This window comes from Chinchilla lanigera, unplaced genomic scaffold, assembly GCF_000276665.1.
Source record: "Chinchilla lanigera isolate Chin_1 unplaced genomic scaffold, ChiLan1.0 scaffold00049, whole genome shotgun sequence".
Taxonomy (NCBI): domain Eukaryota; kingdom Metazoa; phylum Chordata; class Mammalia; order Rodentia; family Chinchillidae; genus Chinchilla; species Chinchilla lanigera.
This window is the reverse complement of record NW_004955450.1, coordinates 17,596,667-17,621,540: the sequence shown is the minus strand read 5'-3', so window position 1 is coordinate 17,621,540 and position 24,874 is coordinate 17,596,667. Positions and strand designations below refer to the sequence as shown.

Sequence of the window (24,874 nt, the reverse complement as noted above, 5' to 3'; positions counted from 1 at the left end):
AGCCCCTCAACAACATGTATAACACTAGAGCCCTTCCTTAGTTCAGGGCTCAGCCCTTTGGACATGAGTCCTCTGAGTCCATGTACACCTACAACAAATCTGTTTCATCTGAGGTCTCTTGTGTTTAGGACTAGAGATGACAGGCTTGCTGGCTCCTTTTCCTGCAGGCCCAAGTAGTCCAAAGTGGGGGAGACTCCAAGACCTCTGTTGCCACTGGGAGACACTTAAAGTCACAAAAGGAATCAGCTGTTCTGCAGCCCCAATGTACTTCTCCGTCAGCACAGCAAAACCTGACAGGCTACAGGATGAGTCTGGAACAGCATGTTACAGGACATGGTAAGGTTTTGGGGCCCAAGGTAGAACCCACCCCAAAAGGGTGAAGGGAGCTTGATCACTTCCCAGAATGTACCAAGTAATCTGACTTGGACTGTGTTGGACTAAACCTACAACCTCAAGTCAAGATCAAAAGAGTGGCCTGCAGCAACAATGGGTCATAAGAGGTGTACCTAGTAGTAAGACCCAGGCAAATTTGGATGAAACCTAAACCCAAGTTGGAAAAGAAAACTGGGATGGGGGTAGGTATATGATTGTGCGTGAATGAGCAGAGTGAAGTGTGTGGGGCCACAGGTCTCACTGTAGACTATACACCCTGGACAAGTGTGGGACCAACCAGGACTAGTAGCAACCAGGACTAGAAGCTGCATCTCATAAATGGTAGGTAAGTTATGGGGTCCAAGTCTGGACTTATACAAAGCCTCCACTTGCTAAGCAGAGCCTGAACACTCCTGTGAGTGGGATGGTCTAATTGGCCTGAAGCAAAGTGACTGAGTGATTTATGCTGCAACACAGAACAAAGGGGAGAAGCATCCCATTAGAATGATTGTTAAAGACAGACCTTATCCTCTGTCTAAAAAAAAAAAAAAAATTATTGAGTGCCAAAATGATGTTCAAAATCTTCCATTTTCCCAAAGACCAAAAAGGAGACCAAAGGGGGCTCAATCCCTCTTTCCCCCAAAGGAAGTTCCCCTGAAAGAGAAAAATCAGGTGTGGCAAATCACAGCTAACTGATTTTACTTTTGCCTTCCAATTTAATTTGGTCTTGCTGTTTAACACGCTTAAAATATTTCTTGTGTATTGTAAATTCTTAAACTACAATTGCAGAGTTAACTTGCTCTTTTCTTTGTTGTCTGATGGTTTAAGATAAGAACACTGATTCATGGTTAGTTGGAAGTCTGTTGGCAGCCAGTCAAGTTTAAAATGTAACAATCTGAGACCAAAAGAAAAAATAAAAAAAAGAGAGAGAAAAGGATACTTTGAATTCAAGTGGCTGCAGCCAACCTGGTTGTAAAGTTTATAGTGGATGGGATAGAAAAAAATATATAAAAAGTCTATAAATATAAAGATACTTTTGATATGAAAGGATTTTGCATAAAACTTGTCTTGCTTTAGATGACAAAACTAGAAAATTCACATATACCCAAGAAAAGCATATATAGTTTATCAAAAAATATGTACATTTCCTTGTTGGTTTGGTGGAGACCAGACTGTTCCTCCTAAAAGCACCTTGTCACTCAAAAGGACTAGGAAGGGTAACAGTCACTCCTGCCAAGGTCTCAGCTCTCCTTTTCATTTGACTTGGTCTTTAACACAGAAAGAAAACATGTAACCATCTACTGCCTTTGATTAAAGAAACATTTTGTTGGGGCTGGGGATCTAGCTCAGCGGCACAGCGCTGGCCTGGCAATTGCAAGGTTGTGAGTTCAATTCCCAGTACCAGAAAAAAAAAAAAGGTCAAGAAACATTTTGTTATTAGAGAGATGAGATACACTTATATGGGGTAACAGGCCCACAACTGTGGTCATTAGCACAGTTTAAAACTCTTTGTAAAGTTAACTGGCCTTCCTTTGATGTTAGAGGGCCAGCTGAGGGGACAACAGATAAAAAACAATTGAGTGCACATATCAGGTAGTGACCAGGAACAGAGGACAGCCAGGACATCCAAACCAATTTCCTTACATCAGCTCATGACTGAACACAGTCCAGACCCAGCCTGCATGGCTTCAGCTCTGTCTGGCAACATATTATAAAACTCCTAGCCTAAGCTGAGCCTAAACCGAAAGAGATAAAGGAATCAGCCTGCTAGGAGTCACAGGGATGAAAAAAAGCACAGCACAAGGCAAACATTAAGGAGGGCCTTGCCTAGCCATGCAAGACATCAAAGAGTAAACTCAAATGACAGCTGGTAGTAGAGAAAGAGCAGCAGTGCCATCAGGCCAAAGAGAACGTACAGGAGAGCCTGAGAGCTGAGGAGGAAGCAACATGGCAGTGCAAGGCTACTGGAAAACAGTGAGTGGCTCAAGGTCAAGGTGGAAAAGGCCCAGTGCCTACAAGAGCAAGCAGAACAGGAGTTAGCTTGCCAGCTGCAGCTGGCCCAGAGGCTGCCCAAAAGCAACTACAGACAGAGAAGACACATAAACATGCTAGAGGGGCTATATGGCAAGGCAGAAGCAACCCCGTGAGTGACTGAAGAGGCCAAGGAGGCTCAAGAGCATGCTGAGTGTGAAGCAACACAGTTTCACCAGCAGAGGAAAGAAACAGTGGCTAACAAAGCTGCCAGAGGAACTGACATAGGCCAAGGCTAAGGTCCAGGTTGCTGAGAAGCTGTGCAAGAAAGCCGAACAGGAGGTAACATGGAGGGCACAGGTACAGCAGACCCTCCTGAAGCAAAAACAAGCTGCTGATACAGAGATAGAGAACCACAAAAACCTTACAGAGCAGACACTACAGCAGAAGGTCCAGAAGGAATGAGAGTGACTGGCAGAAGTGGAAGCCACACAGGAAAAACAGCAGCAGCTGGCCAAGGCACACACGCAGGCCAAGGTACAGGCAGAGACAGAGACACAAGAACAGCAATGGCATGTGCAGAAGTAGGCTGCATGGTGCACACACAACAGCAGAAACACGATATCCAGAAAGAACTACTGCATCTCCCACAGAGCCTGGAGGCAGAGGTCCAAGTCAAGACTCAGCAGATGGAAGCAACTAGACAACACAACAGGCTGCACATCAAAGATCCAAGCGGTAAACCTACAGCTGGAGATCCCGTCATGAACATTAAATAACAGCTCACCTGGACTATGCTTCCCCAAGGATTAAAAAACTCCCCTACAATCTTTAGAGAGGTGTTGGCCACTGACCTCAAAGCCTTCCTCACATCAGAGGACAACTATACCTTGCTACAGTATGTAGATGACCTTTTTTTAGCAGCCCCAACCCACAAGGACTACTATCAAGGAACTAAAGACCTCAAAAAACAAACCGAATTTGCCAACAGGAGGTCAAATATTTAGGCCACATAGTGATATAAGGGGAGCGTCAACTAGGCATTGAGCAGAACAGGCTGCCTATGCCCTCCCAATCCCAACTACCTAGTGCCACACAGAGTTCTTGGGGGCAACGGGAATCTGTCATATCTGGACCCAAATTCTCACTTATGGCTAAGCCCCTATATAAAGCCCCCAAAGGAAGGGAAAGGAACCCCTCCTCTGGGAAGCTACTAGGAAAAAAACCACTTTAACAAATTAAAAAGGCCCTGATTCAGGCCCCAGGCTTTGGGCTGCCAGATACAACTGGCAGATATAACACGATATCCAGAAAGAACTACTGGATCCTTTCTCCTGATATGTCCACAAATGAAAGAAAATAACCATAGGAGTCCTAACTCAAGTCATGAGATTTTGACTTCACCTTGTGACATACTTGTCAAAACAACTGGACTCTAAGTGGCCCTAGGATGGCCTCCAAGCTTCAGGACACTTGCTGCCACTAACCTGCTCACAAGCTGACCTTGGGACAACAACTGACCGTTCAATTACCACACTCAGTATAACCTTAACAGACCAGAACAGGCACCACTTGTGAAATCCAAAGATGACTGGTATCAGGGGCTTCTATGCAAAAATCCCTGCATAACTCTAGAGACAGTAAGCTCTCTTAACCCAGATGCCACAGATAAAGTTATTCTCCAGCCATGGAGATCTCACAGATCATCCCCTAGGGGACCCAGATGTTGCGTACTTCACAGATGAAAGCAGCTTTATACTAGAAGGGGTCCTCCGAGCAGGGTATGCAGTGGTGACTGTGGACTCTGTGATGAAAGCTCAGTCTCTACCTACTGGAACTTTAGCCCAAAAGTCAAGAGCTAATAGCCCTGACAAGGGCTCTTTTGCTAGGAAAAAACAAAGGCTAGTATCTATACTGACTCCAAACATGCCTTTACTATGCTACATGTTCATAGAACTATTTATAAGGAAAGAGGGTTCTTAACTGCTAGGGAACAAAAATAAAGCACAAAAAAATTTTTTTTACAACTCTGAGAGGGTGTATGAGGCCCACAAAAGTAGCTTATTATACACTGCTGGGGATACCAACAGACTAGAACATTAAAATCTAGAGAAAACCAAAAGACAGGGAAGCAAAATGAGCTGCTATGACAGCCCCACAACCTGAAAGAGGGGTGCTAACCATGACCCTCACCCCACAGCCTCCTCTCCCAGAAACCCCAAACTACTCTCCAAATAAAAAAATTTAAAAAGTTTACCCAGGAATCTAGAAATTATATGAAGATGATAAAAATTTTCATTTTTTTATCAGAGAATTGGCCAGGGGGACAGTGCATCCCTAAAATGATTACCTTCAGGTTTATAAGTCAATTCCATCGAGGATCTCACATGGGAAAAATGGCACTAGAGCCATCATTTCTACATACTGCAGCTTACTGCCATCACTCAAGCTAACGGGGAGCAATGACTAACCTGTACTCAAACAATCTGAGACAAAGGGCCACTTGGTCCCTAGGTGTTGATGATATGGATACTACTCCACGTAAAAACGTGCTTACAGACTTCACTGAACTGCCGCAAGTGGGAGACTACTGATATACAATGGCGCTTGTCTGTACCTTCTCAGGATGGGTTGAGGTCTTTCCTACCCAAATAAGAAGAGGCAAAGATACTGATAACAGGTATCATCCCAAGATTTGGACTACCTCTCACCTATGAGTCAGACAATGTACCAGCATTCATGCCTGAGATAGTCCAGGGGTTCACATGTATGTTAAAAATAAAATAAAAACTACACTTAGCCTACCAGCCAAAAGAGCTCAGGAAAAGTAGAACAGATGAACTGGACACTCAAACAAAAAACACTGCCAAAAACTCCACTTGAGACGGGATCAAGTCCTGCCCAGGGTCCTCCTCCAAGTCAGGTGCACCCCCACTAAACAAAGTGGGTATTCCCCTTATGAGACTTGTTCAGCCAGCAAGCCCAATCATAGGTCAGATCAAGGGTGATCTCTGTGAACTGAAAAAAATTACCCTAAGAAGACAGACACAAGCTTTGAAAATAGCCATGCAAGATATCCACGGCTACATATAAGAATAAGCCTGACAGATCCAATACACCCCTTCAAGTTCAGGGCCTTTGGGTCAAGAGATAAAATCCAACCTCCCTGGAACCCATACAGGATGGGCCCCATGCTGTAATCTTATCTACTCCTACAGCTGTTAAAGTTACAAAAACTGTGCCTTGAATCCACCACAGTCAGCTAAAACTGGCAGCCCAAGACAAGTAGGTCAGCCAACAGGATCCAGATCATCTGAGCCAGATGACCCTACAACAAAACCTAGCCACCACCAGAAATGGCAACCCTGCTCTCGTCACCAAAGCTGACCAGTCCACTCACAGGTGAAGTGTAACGCTCAATACAGTTTCAACAACAACATAAATTTCTTGTCCTTTTCTTGTAATTCTCCCTCAGGCCCTTAGGGACCTAACCCCCCATAACTGGGTGAACACAGATGATAATGATGTTCTCCATTAAAACTTGTTTAAAGAAAGCAGTAAAGGGGAGAGTAAAAAAAAAAAAAAAATTTTTTATTGGGGAAAAAAAAGGTTTTTTTATTAGGAAAAGTTTTTTTATTAGTTTTTTTTTATTAGGACATAAAAAAAAAAGTTTCCCCAACCTAAGAAATCGCCCTTTAGACTTACCCCTCCTTCCAGCTGCTGTCCTTTTTTCTAATACAGATAAAATAGGTAACTTGTGTCCCTGTACAAAAGTTTTATAACCTCCTGTGCTCATAACATCTTGTTATGCCCACACAGGGTCACCAAGATACGTTAAGTTGCAAAGCTGTTACAGTTTGATAAGCTGCCTTTGTTCTCCTTCTGCAGACTTGCTTCCCAGACCAAGGTCTCTCCAGTCTCTTTAATTCTGCAATAGCAGAACTTAGCAAAATTTAGGGGCATAGAGAACATACTGACATGACTACAAAAAGTAAAAGTTCCCACACCTCTTAAAATCCCACATCTAAAATATCGAGGCCAACAAAGTGGTAATCAATCTATGGTACTGTCCATCAGTACTGATAAATACAGCACAATACGAATTTCAGAACCATCTTTTCTGGAGAAATTTCTGTAAGCTATGAGTCAGAAAGAGAACAAATGAGCCCAATAGTCCCACAGAGAGGTGTGCTAGGCGAGGTAATCTCCCCTCATAAGGCACATGAGAAGGCTGAAGGAATAAGAATGCCAAGCATGCAGGGTTTGTAATAGAAGGGTTTGTTTACAGGACTTATGCAGGCCCATCACCTGATCCTGCAGACCCTGGCAAAAAGAATTATTAGCCCTTCCATCAGGACAAAAGTGGTCCGAGCAAGCAGGAAAATCTCAAGCCAGCAGTGAAAAGTATGAGACAAACCAAAGCAGTGGCTGAGAAATACCAAATACAGTACAAAAAAGTAGAAAGTTATATGTACGCACACACATATATTTTAATTATGAAAAGCTTGCCTAAATAATTTGGTTACATATACAGTAGTACTATTATTTATTAAATATAGTTGTACACATTCTCTAATACTATTTATAAAAGATAACGCTGGAGGGGGCTGGGGATTTAGCTCAGCGGCAAAAGCGCCTGCCTGGCAAGCGCAAGGTCGCGAGTTCTGTTCCCAGTACCGGAGAAAAAAAATAAAAGATAACGCTGGAGAGAATAAGCTCTTCAAGTGACTTCTGAATCATTCTACATATCATAATATACAGCAAGCATGGTTTTAAAAGGTTAAAGTCAAAAGGAAAAAATGGCTACTTGAAGAGAAAAATGGCCAAAGAACATAAAGACAATTAAAAAGCAAAATATGAATGCTAAAATGAAACACTTTGTTTCTAACTTTTAAAAAATGCAAACAAAAACAATAGTGATGTTTACTGAACTGTCACTGGTTTAAAAATGGTATCTACTACAAAACGAAGTCACTACTCTTAAGAGTGTTACGGTCAGGAAAGTCAAATAGTAACTATAGAAAATGCAAGGAGGCTGAGAAGAAATAACTGCAAAGTAGGATTATGAATAGGATCCTGTGAAGGGTAAAAGGAGAAACTGGTAAAATTCTGATAAGGACTGCAGATTAGTTAGTGGTAACTGCCTAGTTGTGGTAAGATGTGAAGTTTACACTAGGCTTGGAAAGAAGAATGTAGGAACACTGTATTATTTTTTCCATAAGACTAGTATTTGTTTGAAGAAAGTTAAAATTAAGAAGTGATGATAGCTGAGCATAGTGGCACATGCCTGTAATCCTGGAACTCAGAAGGCTGAGGCTTGATGGTAACATGAATTTGAGGTCAGCTTGGGCTGTAAAGTATATTCAAAGCCAGCCTGGACGACATTATTGACCCAGTCCCAAAAAATAAAAAACAAAAAAGTGGTGATAATATTTAATACTGGCAAAGTAGAGATTACATTTTGGCATAGCTGTAATCTTAACACCTCTCAAAGTCTTTAAAAGGTTAATATGATCCAATTATTCTACTATCAATATTCATGGTAAAAGAAATGACAGTTTAATGGAGAATTATTCATAATAGCAAAAAAAATTATAACCTATGCATCCAACAAGAGATGGATAAACAGAGTATTACACAACTATTAATAACAAGTTTTTTTTTAACTGGGCATGGTAATGTATGTCTGTAACCCCAGTACTCATGAGGCTGAGACACAGCCTTGCCCTGAGTTTGAGGTCAGCCTGGGATCCACAGTGAGTTCAAACCAGCCTGAACTATATAGCAAGACTCTGTCTCAAAAACAAATTCATTTATTTTAAAAATCAGGCTTTTTTTTAGAAATATCCAATGACATGTTCCAAGTAGAATATTCAGTGAAAAAAGAAATTTGTACCAGTATATACAGTATAATCCTAATTGATGCACTCCTGTTTTCTAAACTTTCCTCTCAAAATATAATTATTTTATAATAAAAACATAAGGGTTTTCTTTTATGCTTATAAAATAAGGGATAATCAAGTTTGAAGAATTTTGCTATTAATAACTTTTCCATTGATAAGAAACTATGAAGAGGTTATGATAAGTTATTGCTGTAATCCAGACCACATCTAAAGGCAGATATCAGCATTTGAGGCTTAACATGCAGCATGAAAAAAAAAAGTAACGGCATTATGACCCAGCCAGGCATGGCAGTACAAGCCTGCAATCCCAGAGCTTGGGAGGCTGAGGCAGGAGGATTGTTGTAAATTTGAGGCCAGTCTGAGCTACATAATGAGTTCAAGGCCAACCTGAACTACACAGTATACCCCTGTCTCAAACAACCAAATAAATAATAATGCCATATGACTTAACAGCAACGAAATACAATCTTAGTTCAAGGTAAATATTTTCTCTAAGTATTTGTACTTTTAAAATATGGAAAATATGCATTGTATTTTTTAAAGTAGCTCCTTTACAGAAGCATAATAAAGTTAACACTGTTAAAATTTTTCCTAGAAAACTCTGGATAGTTAATTACCACAACTTCAGATAGCAGGTAATTCATTATCCAACGAATAACTACCTAAAATAATTCCCCAATAAGGAACTTTTAAAGTCTCTAAAGAAGTACAGAAAAATGTTAAATACAAGTGTGGTACAGTAAGCACTTTACTGGGATTCAGATAGTATCTGTTGCTTGTTGTTTTGAGTTTTTTTTTTTTTTTTTTGAGAGGAAGGGTCTCACTATGTATTTTAGGCTGGTGTTCAGCTCACTATGTAGTCCACACTGGCCTTCAACTCAGTGATCCTATTGCCTCAGCCTCCTGAGTGCTGCAATTATAGGCATGCGCCACCATATCTGGATATCTCGATTTGTAAGTAGTTCAGGGTAGATGTAATTAAAGAGGATTGCCAATAAAGAACTACTTTATTGATAGAGCTGAAATTAGAACCCAGGACTGATTATAAAGCTCATGCACTTAGGCTAGATCACACTGACTTTCTAAGTAATAATAACAATAATAGATTCCAACCCAATCTACTTGAAAGAAATGTTGAAATACAAAGATTTTCCATGAGAAAGTAAACACACACAACATACACAAAACATGATATAAAATGGAGAACAACTGTGATTTATTAAAGTCAGTGGCGGGCTGGGGGGTATAGCTCAGTGGCATAAGCACCTGCCTGGCAAGTGCAAGGTCATGAGTTCAATCCCTGGTACCGCAAAAAAAAAAAAAAAAAGTCAGTGGCTTCTAAACTTCAGGAAAAAAGCCCCTTAAATAAGATTTTTCCATTCACTACACGTTACTACTCTGTCATCTTAACTTTACCACAAATTGGACCAGGGATACAGCTCGGTGGCACAAGCACCTGCCTGGCAAGCACAAGCTCCTGAGTTTGATTCCTGGCACCAAAAATAAATAAATAAATAAATAAATAGATTACCAGGAATTTTTAAAAATGTATCTTCACCAGGCCCCACCCAAACCAACCAGCTAAAATGCCTATTTTCTAAAAGAACTTCAGTATTGGGAAACTCCAATAAAATGCTTTGATTTAAAAACTATGCCCACAAAAATAAAATACTCTAAGTCAGAAAATACTCTAGTTTCTAACTTTTATAATACCAAAGATTCCACACCTTGCTTTTGTTATTTTCCCCTCCCCAAGTTTAACGTTGGAAAGATTTTTATCTATCAAATTACATTAAATAATCAAGTTTTCTAGTTTCTCCTAAATGCCAAACAGCTTCTGACAAGCATGGAAAACCTGTAAGTTAATTTAAATTCAACTGTTAGCCAACAATTTTTACATTCCGAGTAGCTTTCCACCTCAGTTGAAGAATATTTGTTGTATTTTTAAAGGTTTTATAAAATAACAGCTTTGTGGAGTCACACAGGACCCAAGATTTCTTTGAATGCATTACCATTTTTCAAAGCCAGTGGTACCTCTCTGGCTTCAAGTTGACCCTTTTGCACATTTAAAAATTACTGAACCCCAAAAGAGTTTTTGTTCTGTTAGTTGTATCTATTGCTACTTACTATAAGTTAAAAAGAAAATTTTTAAATATTTACTAGTTCATTTTTAAATAACAATAAACTCATTACAGATTAGCATAAATAATGCTTTTATTAAAAAATGACTTTCAAACATGCACAAAAAAATAGTGAAGAGAGGCACAGTTTCACATCGTGATACTATACCAAAGCTCAACAGTTGGGACTTTTTTAAAGGTTTGTTATAGCAGGGATTCTGAAACTATATCCCTGAATTTTTTTGTACCTTTCTTTGTTGCTATAGAATGACTGATCTTATACCATAAATAGGTCTTATATCCATGTATACTTTTATAATATATACATTAGTAACTAGAAAATACTGGTTTCACTGAATAGCAGATCTTTCAAATGCTGGCACAGTTCATTACACAGTACCAAAAGTTGTATTTTTAAATACAACCACCCATCAGCAGTGTTGAAATATTGAGAAGCTGTGGACATCAGCATGACAGGTTTTCCAAAATTTTAATTTTTCCTTGAAATCAGAAATTTTATCACTAGCAAAAATACTAGTATCAGTTGTTTTCCTTGAAGTGGCAGGTGCATTTTGCTCAATTTTTAGGAAATGCCTGCCAAACATTCCAGACTGAATAACTGCACAGCAAGAAGACTCTCATGTGGTCTCGACCACCCCCACCTCTTAGTAGTCATACCCTTTGAGACAGCCTCCCTTTGGTTGTAGGTAGAACCTCTGGCTTGCTTCTCAGCAACAGAATACAGCAAAGGTGACAGTATATATATGATTTTGTGTACATGATTATGTTACCTAAGATTATAAAGACATTTTGCAAAGGACTCTCATTTGCTGCCTTTGAGAAGTCAGGGAGCCATGTTGAGAAGACCCACCTGGCGAAGAGTAGACCAAAAACCAGCAAGATATTGAGACTCGCAGTCTGACAATCCCTAAAGCCTTAAATGCTACCAAAAGCCATGTGAACTTAGAAGCAGGTATTTCCCCACAGAACTTTGGATGATAGTGCACTTCAGGGACACACCTTGTACACAGCCTGTGAGACCCTAAAAGAGAGAATCTTGCCAACCATGATGACGCCTGATCACAGAAAATGTAAGATTGTGAGATAATAAGTGTGCACTTTAGTCATATGTTTGTGTTAGTATTGACATAAAGAAATAAATAATACACCATGGTTTGTCATTCTTGAAGTAAAATTGGTAATTTTTTTTACAAACAGTTTAGCTCACAAATTCAATCAGACAAGTGCTTTTCTTCAAGAAAATCACCAAAGTTACGACAGAAGGGTTTTATGTATACTATCCAGTTCATCACACAAAATATTAAAGATTTACTGAACAGTATGGCTAACAATATTAGTAACATGAATTGATGTTTAATATATTTTAAAACTTCATTGAATGAGCAGGGCATGGGGGTGCATGCCTATAATCCCAGCACTCGGGAAGGCTGAGGCAGGAGGATCGTTGCAAGTTCGAGACCAGCCTGGGCTACAAAGTGAGCTCAAGGCCAGCCTGAACTGCATAGCAAGACCCTGTCTCAAAAAAACCAATAAAATAAAATAAAATAAAAACAAAACTGATTGAGCATAACTGGAATTGTGCATAACTGAAACATTTTTAACTGTAAGTGCAAGGCAGACGACTAACAGAAGCTATCATCTGGTGCCACCATCTGATTCACAGTGAGGCGCCAGCAGCTCCCTCACTGTTATTGTGTATCATCAATGTAAATGTCCACACAGGGAAAGGCAATCTGACTGTAATGCTAATAGTGCTGATTCCCAAACTCCTACAAGGCTGGGAGCCCCAAATGGTAAAGCCCACTCTTTCAGAAATGCTGAACTAAGGAAAGCTTTATTTTTAAAACATACACATTGGTAGACAGCATCTGTAAGTACACATGTATATTCATCTGAACTCTGGTTTAGCTTAGACTGAAATCCTAGATCCAACATCTGCCAGCTATCTTAAGAGAATCATTTAACCTCTATAACTTTAATTATAAAATAGAAATAATGGTACCTATTTCACAGGGATGTTTGAGAATTAAATGAGATTATTTTTTATATAACAATTAGCCCAAATCATTATACAAACAGCATAATAAATGATAACTATTGGCATTATCTCATACTTTTTATTCATGTTTTTCAGCTAGAATATGAAGGTGTATTTTCAAAATAAAAAGGGATGACTACCTCTCAATAATTTTCCCAATTAAGAATACTTGGCCCAGAGCCAGCTGTGGTAGTACAAACCTGTAATTTCAGCACTTGGGAGGCTAACGCAGGAGGATCACCCCAAGTTTGAGGCCAGCCTGGGTTACATAGTGAGTTCAAGGTCAACCTGAACTATATAGTGAGACCCTGTCTCAAAAAAAAAAAGAACACTTAGCCCAGTTGGCAATCTTACGTATTCTGCCATTATGCAATATTCACTACTGATAATATGTTTCATTCTTTTTTTTTTTTTTTGTACCAGGAATTGAACTCAGGATCTTGCACTTGCCAGGCAGGAGTTGTGCCACTGGGCTATATTCCTGGTTTTTTTATTTATGATTTGACAGCAGAGTTTTCAGTATAGTATCTATTCAATTTTAGCATATTACCTAACATGTTAATAGGTCAGGTACTTTTTTATTTGTTTTGTTTTGGGGTACTAGAAATAGAACTCAGAATCTGACACTTGCCAGGCAGGTACTGTGAAGCTGAGCTATATCCCCAGCCCCACGGGTTGGGTACTTAATTCTTACAGTTATTACTTCCTTGGTTTTGGGGTTGTGGAGGCAGTACTAGGACTTGAACTCAGTTCCTTCACACTGAGCTACACTTCCAGCCCTTTCTTCATTTTTTGAGGCAGGGTTTCACTAAGTTGGGCTTAGGCTGGGCTCAAACTCATGATCCTCCTGAGTGCTGGGGTTATAAGTATGTGCCATAAGGCCCAGCTCTGCAGTTATTTCTTTGGATACTAGCTGAGCTATCACAAAGCTGTTGGTATTACCTGATCCTGATTATGATGCCAATAAAGGACTGAGACAGTCTGAAATTTTAACTAGGTATTGTTATATTGATAAATAATAGCCTATATACATCTGAGCTGACTATAGATTCAAAAACACTTACAGATTTAGAAAAAGGCTGAACAATAACAGAGCTATTTGAAGATCTAGATTCAGGATGAAAATTTACTGGCGAGGCAGACACTGGATTTGATGCTGAATTCGTGTAGTGTTGACTTGTAGGCTTGAATGCAGCTGTAATACCTGTATTTTAAAATTATATAATATATTGAATATGCTTCTAAATAGCTAATTTTGTCAAAATACTTCATTTTAAAATTAAAGTAGTAAATAATATGGTACCTCGACTGAGTGCGCCATTCTTTATCCCTCTTGAATACAAGCCAGGGTTAACTCTATTCAAAATATCTGTAAAAAAAATTACACATATATATTAGAATTCAGGTTCTGAATGAAATATATACTAAAGGAATTAAAAACATATACCTAAAAGGAATAAATAAGTTATCACTAACTTGAGAATAGTTAATTTTACATCTTTATGTAAGAAAACAAAAGAAACATTAGCCTTAAGTATTTCACAGAACCATCTTTGTCATTATAACTCAAAAGCCAAAGCCACAAAAAAAATGATAAATTTGAAACATCAAAACATTATATATGACAGAGCCCACATATGAGTAAAAATTTTCCAAACATATATTTATTTACATACAAGTTATAATTCAAGCTTTCTTTGAATGATGGCAGGCTATACAAACATTTGGGTTCTTATCACTCAAAATCATAGCCTTACTGAACTTCCATATTCCATTCATATCTCTAAATGTCTTCAAGTTTCATTTGGAAAACCTCATTAATCTATCATTACTTTTGTGCTCCAAAAGGGAAACTATTACAGCTAAGGACTAAACTGAACTTATAATTTACTGCAGTATCTTATAAGAAATGTCCTATCTATAATTACATCAGAAGTCAATCCAAGCCTGACATGATTTTAAGTATTATCTTAAAGTTTTCACTCTTGCACATTCACGACGTCTGTAATTTCTGGCTTTTTCAGTAACCAACTAAAATCAGAAAAATGAGGACAAGAAAAAGTTTAAAAGCGGCAAAAATGAAAAAACAAAAAACTCCAAATTTTGTAAATTTTTTTCCTTTATAGTAGAACAGAATTAGACACCACATGCAATCCTCCATCATGAACGTAAACTATGTACTACAAACATGTACTAATAAAAATAAAAACTTTTTAAAAAGAACTAGATCCCATTAAATCTATAAAGTAAAGGTTCACATAAAAGTACACTTCCTTTCAAATAATGTGAATGAGATTCTCTAAAATTAAGCACTTACTGAAGAAAACTATGCTCAATTTGTCATAGTTTTCATTCAGTAATTCAGTATTAGTATTTACTCAAACTCAGTGTACATTAAAGAACTATTGCTTTAGTATGTTTAGCGACTGTAACGTACAAACCACAAGTTTTAACCCTCCTTTCTGGCAGTTCTATACAAGCATTTAATTCATGCTCCTTATGTTAAACATGTTATAGGTTCCACATAAAACAATAAAATAATTTAAATTTCTCATCATAATAGTTCAGAAAAGAAATCCTACTAGAGGTCAATCCCTTTCTGATAGAATTATTTTAAAACTAATGTACACTGTTCTAATTGAATGATATTAATCAGTATAAATTTAACTTGAGTCTTAACTGTCATACTGTCTGACTTTTTTGTGGGGGTACTGTGCATATTTTCAATAAGGGATGTTGAATAATAATTCTACACTTCTCCAATGTAAGATAAGATAATCGGTGACTACGAAACAATAGTTAAGAGAACACAATCTTATGCTCCATGATCACCAACTTGTATGCCATCATGCCAAATTCATTTTACAATCTAAGAGGTGCTCACTCCACTTAGCATTCTATGAGAGTAAGAGTCTGCCAAATAGGAACACTACTGAAATTCCATTGGTTAAATTACTCCCCCAGTGATAAAAGTGAACAAAAATGCCATTCCAAGCTTATAAACAACAAGAGCAAGAACAAGGCTAAAATTTTTAGAAACTTTAGTCTCATAATCATACTTTTAATCACTGCCATTATAAATAAAATACTAATATCCTAGGTATATAACATTCTTTAGCAAATTCTCGTGGCTTAAAATTATATGGAAAAGGATTTATTTTCTCTTTCTCCTTAAAATTTGAATACTTTCCCTCTAGACTTTAGACATTTTTGAGTGAGCATATTAACAAATATCAACATCTTTGCTTTAACAATATAGCAATGTCAAGGAAAATTACTCTAACTAAAAGCTAATAATCTAAAACAGGCTCTTATGAAAAAACCAAAACTGTACTTACTGCTACATCATCAGAGTACAGTACCTGTAGGCAATGCCTTTCTTTCATGAACAGAAATACAAGTTGGTAAAAGACTGATATGGTTAGAAGCTATAGCCCGTTAGAACACGGTCAGGGACGGTGTCATCATTCATGGCCTATATATTCTGTAGAGATGTATTTGTGTGGGTGACAGTGCAAAGAGGTGTGGGTGTAAGAACTCCATCTGAAACTAACATAAACTTATGTAGTACATTCCAAAATTTTCAGCTGAACCTTCCAAATCCTTTTCTCTACTTCTATGTTTAAGTGAGAAACAGAAAAATGAACAGATAAGAGGTTACTCCACACTACTAAAATTTTTATCTTCTAATATCAGAAAACTTCCAATGTCACCAATCTAAGAACACTTACTAATCTGAGTCCACTTCTCTTTGTGCACATCTGGTATTTAACCTCTCACCTTTCTCAAGTCCCCAGTCATATCCCCATCCTGACTCTCAAGTTCTTACTAGCCTGCCACCCAGTCTCTTATCTCTTACTCTTTGAATAAGGATGTCAAGTATATATAACAATTCACAAGTTTTCCATTAGAAGAGATACCTTTTAGCCAGGCGTGGTGGCGCATGCCTGTAATCCCAGCACTTGGGAGGCTGAGGCAGTAAGACTGTTGCGAGTTCCAGGCCAGCCTGTGCTACAAATTGAGTTTAAGACCAGCCTGAACTGCATAGTGAGACCCTGTGTCAAAAAAAAAAAAAAAAAAAAAAAAAAAAGAAATGATACCTTATGAAACTTGACTTTTTAAAAAGTAAATGCTTACTTGAAATTGCTGGTTTGGAACTTGATATCTCCCCAACAAAGATTGGCTCATCATCATCATCATCATCAACTTCTTTTATTTTCTTCTGCCATGGTTCTAGCTCTTCTTCTTCACATTCCATGAAGAGTTCTGCCATTTCTGAATTATCTAATTTTCAAAGGAAAAGAAGCAAACCTCAGTTTCAAAAAGTAAAGCAAAACTATTTTTGTAACACATAGTATGATACTGAAGTCCTACCTGAATAATCCTAACACCAATATTTGAATTGATATTTACAGGTCATAGTAGCAGCACTAAGAAACTCAGACCTTACCAAGATATAAACTAGTAAAATTTAGATAGCTAGGTAAATACATACACACATAGATGACAGACAGGGACACAGATAATGGATGACAGTAGTTATTTACAGTAGATGGAACATTTGGGAACAGTCAATCCAGTCCAAGTGAGTTTCAGTCATACATCTACAATGTGTGACTACAATGATTATCTCTACAAAAAAGATTATGCCTAGTCATTATCTTTTGAAAAGGTCTTAACAAAAGGCAGGCAGCCTAAGAATGAACAGGTGGGAAACAAATTAGAATTAATGAACTAGATTCGGAAACGCCAGGTACACAGTAAAGCAGGGATAAGGCACAAGACTAAAGCACAGGAAATGAGTGAGGGTTACCACAACTAGAGCAAGTTACATATTTCTTACCTGAACAAAATGATCAAAGCAATACATACAGTACGTGCCACATCTTAAAAATTCTGATAAAGTATACAGGACTCCTAAGGAGCATGTTAGTGCCTCACTCGTAAAGATGGATGGACAACCAATAAGCAGGAGGAACTTTAGAAAAATCTCCTATTAAAATATCAAAAAGTAAGATAGACGAAAGTATTCTAAGGAAGAAAAATACACAGGTAAGAAAGAGAAAATGTATTTAAGGATATAAGACAAGAATAAATATTATAAAAAGTAACATTCAGAAAAAAGTGCAAATTCCAAAATAAGATAGCCAAAACTTTTAAATGCAGTTTTAGAAAAATCAAATGCTAAGTTGAAAAAAAGTCCTCAAAGCTGGGACTAAAATAGAGATATATAAACTAAAAAGAAAACACAAGATTGTTAGAAAATTAATTTCAAAAGTACAACATTCAACAAAGTTACAGAAGAAGAATAGAAGAAACAGATAGAGGTACATTATCAAAGATATAATGCAAGAGAATTTCCTAGATGGAAGAAAATATCCATCTCTAAGCTGAAATAGGTCACTAGCACCAACACAGTAATAAAGATTTTAAAAGTTACACCAAGACATACATCACCAAATTTTAGAACAAAGTAAACAAAAAGAACACACTAAGATATAACAGGGGACAAAGCAGGGGCAGAGATAGGTCATATACAAAAGACCAAAAGCATAGAAACTGCAAGACAGTAAAATAAAAATTAAGAATCTTACCAATATTAATCTTCAACCTACAATCCTATACCCAATGTTATGGCTTCTGTCTACATGTCCCAGTAAAGCCTCATGTGGTCATGGGCAGGCTTTTCAGAAGTAACTGGTTCTAGAGTGTGAGGCTGGGATTAAGGTGTATGATTACTAAAGTAGCCCACTGACTGGTTTGGCACAGTTCTGTGCGTGGGTAATGCGAAGCCTAGCCTGGGTGTGGGGAGAACCACCAATAGGGCCGGTAGCCTGGAAGGGATAAAAGGGAGAGGCAGGCTGCTCCTGATGCTGCTTCACTAATTCACTGCTTCGCTGCCTCCTACCTGCCACGAACTACTCTGTGATGCCGCTACCGTGCCACCCTGCCTTGGAGCCAGCTGACTATAAATGGAACCTCTATAAACTGTGAGCTGAAATAAACCTTTCCTCCCTCAACCTCGGGTGCTGGGTTTTATCTCAGCAACACAAAAAAGTAATTAAGAAACCCAAATTTTTCATCAAATATGAAGAAAAAAATAAAGATCAGCAATGTCACATGAGACACATCTCATATGTACCCTTTCTTAGAAAGCTGCTCTAGAATTTACCAAAACATAAAAATTAATGAACAAAGAAGACATAAAATGCATAATATGAAGTCCCAGAACAGGACAAATTCAGTAGGCCTGGAGCAAAGCCAGCCGAAATGGGATCAGATAAAAGTATTTTAGAGGGAGTGTCTCTAGGAGAGCAGAGATTCAACAGTAAACTTTTAGGCCTAGAGATGCAGCTCAGTGGTAGGGAAGTTGTCTAGCATGTGAGAGGCCTGGGTTCAATCCTCGGCACTGGAAAAAAAAAAAGTAAACTTAGATTACCTGACAGGTTTTATTGTGTAGAAAAACTAAAATGAGAGGAGATGATACTGAAGAGTATGGTATAGATTTTAATAAAACTTACTAAGTGAAAATTAATTGCAGAATAAAAAAAAAAAAAGGAGAGGTATCCTCTTAGTATGCTACTATATATATGTTCATTAGCTAACAATATTCACAAAATACTATGCTCCATAATGGAGTTTTTATTTTGGTCATCATAATGAAAATATCAAATATAAACTGAACCAAAAATTGAGAACTATATTATGAATATAACTATATCAGGAATAACTTGGGGGGGGGGAGGTAGCTTTAAGAAAGCTATTATAAGGCTGGGCGTGGTGGCACATGCCTGTAATTCCAGCACTTGGGAGGCTGAGGCAGGAGGATCACTGTGAGTTCAAGACCAGCCTGAACCGCATAGGGAGACCCTGTCTCAGAAACATTAAAAAAAAAAAAAAAAAAAAGGAAGAAAGGTAATATATTCATCTTTAGTGATACAACATTGTAAGAAAGTGGTTAAAAATGATGATGTAATACACGGCACGCACAGCCATATTAGAACTCCTTAGGAAACTATTTAAAACTACCTATTTAAAGCCCTTTCCATTGTTTAACTTTTAAAATTTATGTGCACATGTTACTTCAAGTTGTGATGGAGAAGAAGCAGGAGGAAAAGCAGGAAGAACAGGAGGAAGAAGGGTAAGGAAGGAAGAGAAATAGTACAGGGTGCCGAAACTAAATGCACTGCTGATGGATACTAGTGGTTCTTAAGCAGACATAAAAGTAAGATAGACTAAAACAGAAATAAAAAACCTCCAGGGTTCTATCTTAGACAATATCTTTGACTCATCATTTCTAAAGGTAATTTTTTGTTATACTAACCTAAGTATTGCAAATTCTACTCTTGACTCAAAATTAGGATAATATTCTACCATGATCTTAAAAGATACTAACTGAAATAATGCTTTGAAATAACATACAAAAGAAATATTTCAACAAATTAGGTGCCAGTGTGTTAATGCTTCTATTTAGATGTCCCACACAAAGCCTCACTGTGCTGATAGGTGGGGCTTTGGGGAGTGACTGGATTGTGGTAGGTGATACTGGATTAGCCCACTGATTGGTTTAGCTTACTCTGTGTGTGGATGATGGATTTACTGAGGCAGGAAAATCCACCCTGGGTGTGGGTGGCACCAACCAATAGGCTTGTAGCCTGGACGGAACAAAAAGGGAAAGAAGGAGGAAGGAGGCTGCCTCTTACCTTGCCACACCATAGAATGTTCTCCTCTGCCATGTCCCTCTGCCATGCCACCCTGTCTTGGAACTAGTCACCTATGGACTGAGACCTCCACGAACTGTGAGCTGAAATAAACCTTTCCTCCTTTAACTTGTAGATGTCAGATATTTTGTCCCAGTAACAAGAAAGTAACAAAGATACATGTTATCATATTCTAAGCTCTTGTGTAGGACAAGCAAATAATTACAAAGTGTACAACAATGGTGAAAGCAGCCACATTTATTAGAGACCAAGATCAGGGAAATGGTCCTAGGATGATAGAAAATTCACACTGTACAGCAGGCAGACAAACCAGGGTTTGGGCTTGAGGGTGAGAAAGAAGGCCTATGCTTTGGTCTGGGGTTATACAGAATGGTCCTACGGTGCAGCTCAAGCTCAAATGGGTGGAGGGGATTGGCTTCCTCAGCCCCCATGTTCCACATGTACTACCAGTCTTCTAGAATTTTTTTTAAATTCTTTTATATCACAAATCATTTCCTGACCTAATATTTAAATGTTAGTCTACCCTCTATTAAAAAAAAAAAAACCTTCCTATTTTCCCTAATGTCATAAACATCACAAATTGATCCATTTCTTCTTCTTCTTCTTTCCCCCGTGAGACAGGGTCTTTGCTTTGTACTTCAGGCTGGCCTTGACCTCACTATGTAGCCCAGGCTGGCCTCCCATTGGCAATCTGAGGAATGCCACCAAGCCTACCCGGTGATCCATTTCTTTTCTAAACTGTACTGTTTTACAAACTAGACAAGAATTCTTTAAGTCAGATCATTGAAAGTACTAATTTTTACTGACAATTCAAAGTTTAGTATTTGTATATTTTAATACAGTACTTGAAATATCACCCTCTTTGTGTACATCAAAGCTATTGTTTACACTTCTTCCTAGCATAGTCTTCCTTCTCACCTTTACTATCTTCAGCAGTCTAGTTCAGAGCATGGGCTTAGTTCAAATCTTTACTGCACTGTTGCTAATTGTGTAAGTGAACAAATTACTTGAACCTACCTACAGTATTTGCCTAAATGAAGTGTTATATACATTCAACAAAATGCCATGTACAGTATCCATCCTCAAGCAGATACTCAAGCTGAGTGTGGTGGCATACATCTTTAATCCCAGCAGGGGGCTGAGGCAAGGGGACTACCTGTGACTTCAAGCCCAGCCTGAACTATACAGTGAGACTCTGTCTCAACAAACCAAACCAGGGGCTGGGGATTTAGCTCAGCGGCAAAGTGCCTGCCTGGCAAGTGCCACGTCGTGAGTTCGATTCCTGGTACTGGAAGAAAAACAAAACAAAAAAAACAAAAAACTTTGCTGGGCGTGGTGGTGCACGCCTGTATTCCCAGCACTTGGGAGGCTGAGGCAGGAGGATCGTTGTGAGTTTGAGGCCAGCCTGGGCTACCAAGTGAGCTCAAGGCCAGCCTGAATTGCATCGCGCAACCCTGTCTCCAAAATACAGGAAAAAAAAAAAAAGAAAACAAAAACCAAACCAAACAAGCAGATACTCAAGAAAATATAGGGGCTGGGGATTTAGTTCAGCGGCACAGTGCCTGCCTGGTAAGCACAAGGTCGTGAGTTTGATGCCCAGTACTGGAAAAAAAAAAAGAAAAAAGAAAATATAAATTCCCCACCCCTCCCTAAACCTTACATAAAACATTACATTTTTAGTTTCAATTCTGAAATACAGTGACTGTATTATGCAATTCAAAATTTAACATTTATGATCTAAAACTGCCTACTAGTCTTCATATATCTTAACCTTGTAAGTCCACAACCAAACAACTCACTGGTAGTACATTTCCCAATATACTAGATGGGCAGTAGCCTGAGCATATAATCTATGAACTAGGTGAACCCAGATAATATATGTCATAATCTATACTGTGTTTCCCAAAATTCCTATGTTGAAGTCCTAATCCTCACTAACATTTACTGTGACTGTATTTAGACACAGGATCTTTAGAAATAATTAAGTTAAAAATCTGGCTACTAGAGTGTGGCCTAATCCAGTGATTGGCATCCTTAACAGACACAGAGACTTGGGCAGACTTGCAGGGAAGGAAGACCATGTGAACGAAGACTCAAGAGCAGGGCCATCTACATCCAAAGAGAAGCCTGGAAACCTCTCCTCACCGCCCTTGGAAGAAATCAACCCTACAAATAGGTTCATCTCTGCCTTCCAGCCTCAAGAACTGTGCAAAAATAAGTTTCCATTGTGTAAAACATGTCTGTGGTATTGTTATGGCAGCCCTAGCAAACTAATAGAGTATACAGAATATATACTTGAGAAAAAAAAAATTAAGGAGCCATAATTTTTTAGAAATAACTTTTTTCTATGGTCAAAACATGTATACCAAACTGATAAATAGTAGTCATCTGTACTAATAGGGAAAAAACACTTCATTTCTACTTTACTTTTTTATGAGAACATTTGTTACTTCAACAATGTAGTTTAAGAAAATATCCCCCACCTCTTCTTCTGAAGCAAAGTTATACAAAAGCCACACATACTAGTAGGAGTAGTGGCTGCAACACTTACTTTTTTGGTTGAAAAAGGTTGTCACCCATCAAGTTGCAGAGCTGATTGTAAATTGTCACCTAAGTACTGACATATGACATCAATAAATTTCTGGAGTCACTTTAAGTAACACTAAATATTGAAATGTGAAAACTGGGATTAAGAAACGCTTGGGATGGAATTCTGATCTTTAAACTTACCATGTGACACTAGACAAGGTCGCAAGTTATGCCTCAGTTTTCCTTCCTATAAAATGAAGATATATACCATTAGAGCAGATTTCATGAAATTAACTGTATATATACTTAATTTACCCTTTCTGCCTCTAAAAAGGTCAATTTTTAAGTTGAATATATTTGACATGTAAGTCATTTTATATAACTTACATTCATTTACATAATTACATTCATTCCTGACTACATACAAACTTAACAAATAAAACGGGTTGTATCAAGCACTTACTACTTAAGAAAAGCTAATAAATTACTAACTTAAAAATAATTTTAAAAAAATGTCTTTTTGAGATGGGCCTGGAGGCACATACCTGTAATCCCAGCACTCAAGAGTCTGAGTCAGGAGGACCACTGCAAGTTCAAGGCAGTCTGGGCTATACAGGAGCTCAAGGCCAGCCTGAACAGTATAGTGAAATTGTATTTAAAAAAAAAAAAACCCAAAAAACTTATTTTACAAATATGAACAATAACCTCATTAATAAGTATTATTTTAGTAAATCTGACTTTTTAAGTGGTGACACTAGTCTTCAAGAGTTACCTGCTCTTCACATTTCAGATACATGATTGTTTCTATGAGAAAAAGATAATTTTAAATATATTTTGATTTATTCTTTTTCTAGATTTGTGTGTGCGCCTGGGGTACTGCAGATTGAATCCAAGACCTTCAAACTTAGCTACATGCCCAGTCTTTTTGTTTATTTTTTTCATTTTGAGAAATTAAAAAATACTAACTTGACCAGTCTGGGCTTGAATTTGTGATCCTTCTGCCTCAGCCCTCCTTCTACTTTTTCTTTTAATCCATTCAACTGCAAAGGATCAGAAAACTAGCTGGATACATTTCACCACAGATTAATTAATTCAAAATATAACAATTCATGGTCTTCTATATGGAAGGTGACACGTTAAATTCCAGGGAAAAACAAAGATAAATAGGTCTTTTTAAAAATAGTGTTATAATACTATTTTTAAAAAGCCCAGATGAATTGTTTTATTTGAAACAAAAATATGATATATGGATTCAAATGAACACATAACAACATAAATTTTACAGAACAAGCAAGCTTTTTCAAAACTTAGTTATAAAGTCAAAATTTAAGACACTGGAAACCTAATTCAATAACTAATTCACAGTTAATTCAATCTTCATATTCTCTATCCTTAAAGTAATAAAAGCAAGTTTTCTTATTTTCCTACTTTCAAATTACTTGGACTGAAGTCTATGTTTAACTTTGGAAGTTACTACACAAACATATGATTTTCCTAGGAAACTCTTAATGAATCTCCTGTTAAACTTAATTCTCCTCATTGTGAGGCCTCCCTATTTAAACTTCTTTGTTATATAAAGAAGTTGTAGCTTGCACCTAAACTACAATCAGGTATGGCTCAATGCTTATGCCACAGATAAGTACATGATACTTCTTGTTTAACATAAAGGACCTACCAGTACCAAGATTACAAAAAAAAATTTTTAAGAATCACATTTACACGACCTATAGGACTTACAGATTTCCATTAAGTGATCATACAGCTATCTATGGCAAATGCTTCAGAGTTTGGTGGTAAGGCACACAATTCTATGAAAGATTAAATCAGATGCAAGGGAAGTAGAATATGCCACAAATATATACAATGGGGACTTGATGGCTCCAAAAGGTCTCTTGCTTCTGCAGCTCCAAGTTAGCTCTAAAATAGCTGGATAAAGAAAATTCTATTTCAGCTACTGAGTCAAGTACAGATTTCATGCACATGTTTAATATACTGTTTCTATAGAGGGGGGATTTCAAGTTAACTGAATTCTTCAGAATATGATCCATTCTTTTTTTGGAGACTGGCTACATAAGTATAATTCCTACTTGACAATTTTTGTTTCACATTTCATGTACATAAAATTAAACTACACCTTAAAATTTTTAGAAAACAATGGTATGGTAATGTTGAGTCTAAATTTTTTAATATGTAATATGA

At 37.6% G+C, this 24,874-nt stretch overlaps 1 protein-coding gene across 3 annotated transcripts in view; it reads right to left on the bottom strand.

Annotated features, from left to right (window-relative positions):
* Znf280d (zinc finger protein 280D) overlaps window positions 1–24,601 on the bottom strand; it is an 84,807-nt gene extending 60,206 nt beyond the window's left edge. Inside the window, exons 1-6 of one of the 3 annotated variants that reach the window (XM_005393863.2) lie at window positions 24,413–24,601; window positions 22,877–22,922; window positions 22,698–22,763; window positions 16,563–16,709; window positions 13,729–13,794; window positions 13,490–13,629 (exon numbers count right to left, since the gene is read on the bottom strand). In XM_005393863.2, coding sequence (XP_005393920.1) covers window positions 13,490–13,629; window positions 13,729–13,794; window positions 16,563–16,698 — 342 coding nt within the window. In that variant the 5' untranslated portion in view covers window positions 16,699–16,709; window positions 22,698–22,763; window positions 22,877–22,922; window positions 24,413–24,601. Of the gene's footprint in view, window positions 1–13,489; window positions 13,630–13,728; window positions 13,795–16,562; window positions 16,710–22,697; window positions 22,764–22,876; window positions 22,923–23,641; window positions 23,661–24,412 lie in introns of those variants that run through there. The other 2 variants (XM_013518972.1, XM_013518973.1) reach the window with 2 other exon arrangements.
* Window positions 24,602–24,874: the final 273 nt, after the last annotated feature.